Genomic DNA, 6,160 nt, shown 5'->3' with positions numbered 1-6,160 from the left:
CAACCCCCCCCCCCCCCCCCCACCCCCCCCCCCCCCCCTCTTCTACTCACAGAGACCCTTTAGGGGGCTCTTAATGCCAGGCGTAGGAGGTGGGCTTTGCAATCTTCTGATTGATGGTCACAGGATTGGTAGTCTGTCCCAGCAGTGAGCATGCTTTCAGCACGGAAGCACAGAACGCTGGACAGGCTGACACACAGATGCATACAGCCAGTGTTAAAGCCCACCTGCCGGGGTGACACTTGTGTGTGTGTGTGTTACGGCGGCAGGAAAGTTTTTTTTTTATTTTAAAAACGTTTTTTATTTTTTTTCTTCAATAAAGCAATAGGTGAACAACGCACTCACACAAACATCATGTGTATGCGTATATAAGAATGTAGACATGGGCATTGCTATACAACAGAAAACATTACAGCATACATGGTATACTTGGCAGGAAAGTTTTAACCAGCCAAGATAAGTAATCCTGTTCGGCCATTCTTGTGATCCAGCCAGGCAGCAAAGCCAATCTAACTTCTCTCCCACACAGGACATGTGCACTCACTATTTTATAAGTGGCCCCATAGACTTACTTCTCGGCAGTCATCTCTCTCATCCAGAAGCCTCTTCAGATGGACGGCCATGTTCCGCGACAGAGAGTCCAGCTCTTCCGGCGCCATATCTGGTAAATCCAGCCACTGCATGTCGAAAACGTTCTCATGGTTTTGCGTCACCTGTGGGAAAAGAAAAACAAACAATCAGCGCCGCACCACATACGCTTCCAAGACACAAAGCATGAGGAAAAAAAAAAACGATTAAAAGGGGGAATCCACTCCAAATGACAATGTATAAGAAGCCTTTTTAAATGGACATTTCCTGGCTGGAGGACGTCCAGCAAAATCTAGGCCTTTCCTCCTGACTGTCCTTGGCCCGCCCCTTTCATCAATGGGATCATAGTTTTTGCACTCATGGAGGCTAAGCATCACATGTTGACGTTATCTAGGGTGGTCTGCATGCAAATGAAGCATATCCAGGAACGCTCACTCCTCCAGACTGACACCCGCCCATCAAGGCATTCATATATTTGCATAACTCCTCCCAGGATCCAGCCCACTGTAATGCCAGCGCCGGTCTGATCAGCTATAGATTGATTGGACAGATTAGGTGGGTCCTCATAGTACATCTAAAGTGGATTGTAATGTGTGTGGTGAACTTCCTTTCCAGTTTAGTTGGCTGCAGGTTGCCAGAGCGGGTCGCAGAGTCTGTAATAAAGTGGAGAATTACCTCCCGAATATCAATATGAAGAAGTCACTCGCACTCCAGCTCAAGTTCAGTCAATATTTTATTGACCTCTGTGGTGTCACAACGTGGCGACGTTTCGGAACCAGTTTGGTCCCTTCATCAGGCAAACAAACTCTTTGTTTGCCTGATGAAGGGACCAAACGGGTCTTGAAACGTCGCAACCTTGCGACACCACAGAGGTCAATAAAATATTGACTGAACTTGATCCTGGAGTGCGAGTGACTTCTTCATATTGATACTGATTTGCGGAGCCATCGGCGGTCGCTTGGCACCCACCCGATACTTAAGGGTATTATCCTGTCAGGTGTGCGATGCGTTTCTTTTGATTACCTCCTGAATATGCGCAACAATTCCCGCCTGCATTTCAATGTCCAGCTGTTTGATCCGCTCGATATATTCCTCTTTCCTGTCACACTGGAGGAGAAAAGAGAAATAAGAATCTTTCAGTGGAAGCAATTAAATACAGCAGTAATTACCCAGGACTGACCGACAATATGTTACTTCTCCTCCGGGGTACAACTATGCTTTCTGAGGAGCCAGATAACAGATCAAACGTATCCGAAGCCAAGAACAAAATATAACATATTGCAGACAATTAGACCTTCAATGCAGCGGCCGCATTAGTTGTACATCTTCAGCAAGTACAGAAAAATACCGGCCTCACGCACACAGAATTAAAATGCATCAATCCTGGCGCATTTGGAACTCATTTTCAAATGCACCCGGAAGCACGTAATGCTTTGCTATGGCTGAACAGAGAGAGAGCTCTAGAGAGAGCTCTAGAGAGAGCTCTAGAGAGAGCTCTAGAGAGAGCTCTAGAGAGAGCTCTAGAGAGAGCTCTAGAGAGAGATCTAGAGAGCTCTAGAGAGAGATCTAGAGAGCTCGAGAGAGAGATCTAGAGAGCTCGAGAGAGAGATCTAGAGAGAGAGATCTAGAGAGAGAGATCTAGAGAGAGAGAGATCTAGAGAGAGAGATCTAGAGAGAGAGATCTAGAGAGAGAGATCTAGAGAGAGAGAGTGTGAGATCGAGAGAGGGAGATCGAGGGAGAGAGATCGAGAGAGAGGGATCGAGAGAGAGGGAGAGAGATCGAGAGAGAGGGAGAGAGATCGAGAGAGAGATCGAGAGAGATCGAGAGAGAGGGAGAGAGATCGAGAGAGAGGGAGAGAGATCGAGAGAGAGAGAGATGGAGAGAGATCGAGAGAGAGAGATGGAGAGAGATCGAGAGAGAGGGAGAGAGATCGAGAGAGAGGGAGATCGATCGAGAGAGAGGGAGATCGAGAGAGAGAGAGAGATCGAGAGAGAGAGAGAGAGAGAGAGAGAGAGACAGAGAGAGGGAGATCGAGAGAGAGATGAAAGGTGGAGGATTTGTATTTGATATAGTCCAATGCACACAAAGTATCAGCATTTAATGTAACGACTTCTGCAGCTCGCGGGGATGATCCAGGTGAAGTTTGCTGCCAGTTGCACTCCATCTATAAAGCTCTTCGTCTCCATTGTTCCTAATTGTGATTAATGATTGACCTTGACAGGAGGGATCTCCCAGCACACCGCAGGGTATGGCAGCGCCGTGCACAAACATGTCAATTCTAAACCGCGATTCTCTCCTCTCATCCCATAATACCCAAACTATTGTCAGACCCCATTAAACTTTCAAGGGACAGTAATCCCAGGAGAGTATCTCGGCTCCTACAAATAATGTAATTCCCTGATGCAGTAAAAGGGATCACCTACCTGCACCGCGCAGCCCAACATCAACAGGAGAATCTTCTTCAGTTCCTCCATACTTTTCCCTGGGTGCGATAAGGGAGTTGTTCAATACTGTAATTGTTCAGACTGTTGAACACTGTCATTGTTTAATACTGATAATAATGCCGCAGCAGAACGGTGAAAGATTACAGGACTGGTGTTGCTGGTAATATTTGGTCACTCACCGGTGAGCGGATCTTTGCAGATTAGCAGAACATTTGGCAAACTCATCACAATCAGCTGCTGGAGGACTTCCTGAATGGAGACACAACATGAAACTCAACGTTATTATACTGACACCGGACACTTTTACCTGGCAAACAGGAACTGCTGTGCTAAAAAGCCAAAAACAAACCAACAAGTAAAGCTCAAAATTATACATGGCTATCAGGGCAGCCATCAGGGGGTACGGCCGATACTCATGTAAGGGGCCCGGGCAGCCTGGGGGGCCCGCCCGGGTCACTTACATGACGATCGGCCGACGGTGAAGGGCGAGGAGGTGGAGGCCTGGCCCTAGCAGCACAGGGCCCCAGCATTGCCGCTCCAGCGGCTTTGAGACAAGCCCCATCAGCGACACTGCTCGTCTTGATGTCGGACTGGCCGGAAGTGACGCCACTTCTGGCCGGTCCGGCGGTAGACGAGGCCATGTGTGCAGGTGAGAGGAGCTAGGAAGGAAGGACGGAAAGGAGGGAGGGGAGGGATGCAGCCCTGACCAGCCCACCTGAGACCCCTTCAGAGCCCACCATAGACAGTCTCAGATAGGCTGTGCAGCATCTATGGTGGGCTCTGCAGGGTCACTCTCAGGTGGGTGCTGTGTCTAGCGCGTCACTAAGCCCTGCGTCCAGCGCGTCACTAAGCCCTGCGTCCAGCGGCGAAGGGGGGGGCCCGGCCTAAAGCCGTGTAAGGGGCCCCAAAATTTCTGATGGCTGCCCTGATGGCTATAAACGTGTACACTGATCCCAAAGGGAAATTTCACACATTCTCATTACTGCTGAATGTCCCAAATTCTCCATTCTTATCCTGCTTAATGCAAGGCCTAGCACCAGATGTTTCTTTCATGCCAAGTGCAGCATGCTATTGTGTCACTGTAACACCTCCAGGTATTTATTCCCTCTCAAGGAGATCACAGGACTCCCCCTGACAATGCCTTTATCTGCTTTTCTCTCCAGAAGGATGGCACCATATTTGTTCAGGCATCACCCAGGGCTCACCATCTACTTCCTGGAGTGAGATGTTGGCTTGGAGATGACGCAATCATGTAAATCCTGGTGCCTGTACAGTTCTTGGATGTTCACATGTCCGATACAGATCAGCCCCTGCCTGCAGCCTCTCACATTGTGACTTGCTACAATGCTGAAGTCTGATTACTGGGGGAGGGGAGACTGGGGAAACGCTTCCTTCTGCCTGCAGCAGACTGATCACTGGGGGAGGGGAGACTGGGGAAATGCTTCCTTCTGCCTGCAGCAGACTGATAACTGGGGGAGGGGAGACTTGGGAAATGGGTCCTTCTGCCTGCAGCAGACTGATCACTGGGGGAGGGGAGACTGGGGAAATCCTTCCTTCTGCCTGCAGCAGACTGATCACTGGGGGAGGGGAGACGGGGGAAAACCTACTGAAAGGCTTCCTCCTGCCTGCAGCAGACTGATCACTGGGGGAGGGGAGACTTGGGAAACGCTTCCTTCTGCCTGCAGCAGACTGATCACTGGGGGAGGGAAGATTGAGGAAAGGCTTCCTCCTGCCTGCAGCAGACTGACGGCCTCATCTCAGTCTAGGCAAAGTAACCAACTAGAGCAGGGGTAGCAAACCTCCGGCCCTCCAGCTGTGTGGTGAAACTACAAATCCCATGATGCATCTCTCTCCGGGAGTCATTGGGGGGTGGGACTAAGTAGCAACCTCTAGAGCAGGGGTAGCAAACCTCCGGCCCTCCAGCTGTGGGTGAAACTACAAATCCCATGAGGCATTGCAAGATTCTCACAGCCTTAGACATGACTTCCGGAGAGAGATGCATCATGGGATTTGTAGTTTCACCCACAGCTGGAGGGCCGGAGTTTGGCTACCCCTGCTCTACACGCTTTTCGCGCAATCCTAATAATAGCTGACAGAGATCCCCGACATCCACCAGACACAACCGCAAATCCCGAAACACCAAAATGACATTTATAGACATTAAACGTATAAAAAAACCAGCGGATGATCTCACGGCTTCTCTTAATGTTGAGACACAAAGATCATCATCAGGGTGACAAATTGCTACAACTAGTAAATTGCAGCGAATAAATCGACTCCGACACTCCGAGTGATCCCGAAGCTCATATTCAAGTACTGTGTGGCACGAGGGCACAACTGGGAGGCGGCAGGGACAGTGTTGTCACCCTATAACAGGAAGTGCCTAACAAGGATACTCATGGCGGGATCACCAGGGATTAAATCAAGCTTGAAAAGTGATATTAACATGTTAAAGGTTCTATGAGATCTAAAATGATTGGGCACTCAGCACAGGGATGGTGGGGGCCCCTCATAATGGGCACAGCGGGTGTACAGACCCGGGAACTCAGCACAGGGATGGTGGGAGCTCCTCATAATGGGCACAGCGGGTGTACAGACCAGGGAACTCAGCACAGGGATGGTGGGGGCCCCTCATAATGGGCACAGCAGGTGTACAGACCCGGGAACTCAGCACAGGGATGGTGGGAGCCCCTCATAATGGGCACAGCAGGTGTACAGACCCGGGAACTCAGCACAGGGATATGGTGGTCCTGTGACAAACATCTGAATGTCGCAGAGACATTTCCCGCCGGCCCCTGGAAGTGAGCACTGCACATTCCTGGCCCCTCTGTCCTGGCAGGGAATTAGTCACACAGGCAGTGCAGTGCGCGCGGACACAAAAGGAGGGAGCGATGGGACAGGAGGAGGAGACGGTTCACTAAATACACTGCACATGAAAAGACCTTCAGCAGAAGAATGAAACCAGCATGAGATCATCTCCCCTCACAGAGGAGGCGGAGGGGTAAACTCGGGGTAATCAATACTCAGGACAAAGTTCAGACTGAAACTTTCACTCCTCAAACTTGATTTGTTCAAAGTATTCTATAAAGAATGAATGGCGCTGCAACGCATGGGTCAGTAACGTTACCAC

General features: G+C 50.0%; 1 protein-coding gene across 1 annotated transcript in view; it reads right to left on the bottom strand.

Annotated features, from left to right (window-relative positions):
- Positions 1–6,160, bottom strand: part of CCDC88C (coiled-coil domain containing 88C) — a 99,470-nt gene that overhangs the window by 52,146 nt on the left and 41,164 nt on the right. Inside the window, exons 4-7 of the mRNA XM_018558524.1 lie at positions 3,210–3,279; positions 3,010–3,068; positions 1,609–1,692; positions 570–710 (exon numbers count right to left, since the gene is read on the bottom strand). Of these exons, the coding sequence (XP_018414026.1) occupies positions 570–710; positions 1,609–1,692; positions 3,010–3,068; positions 3,210–3,279 (354 nt within the window). The remainder of the gene's footprint in view (positions 1–569; positions 711–1,608; positions 1,693–3,009; positions 3,069–3,209; positions 3,280–6,160) is intronic.

This window comes from Nanorana parkeri, unplaced genomic scaffold, assembly GCF_000935625.1.
Source record: "Nanorana parkeri isolate BGI_ZX_2015 unplaced genomic scaffold, ASM93562v1 scaffold344, whole genome shotgun sequence".
Lineage (NCBI taxonomy): Eukaryota > Metazoa > Chordata > Amphibia > Anura > Dicroglossidae > Nanorana > Nanorana parkeri.
The sequence above is the reverse complement of the archived record's forward strand: the minus strand, read 5'-3'. Positions and strand labels throughout refer to the sequence as shown.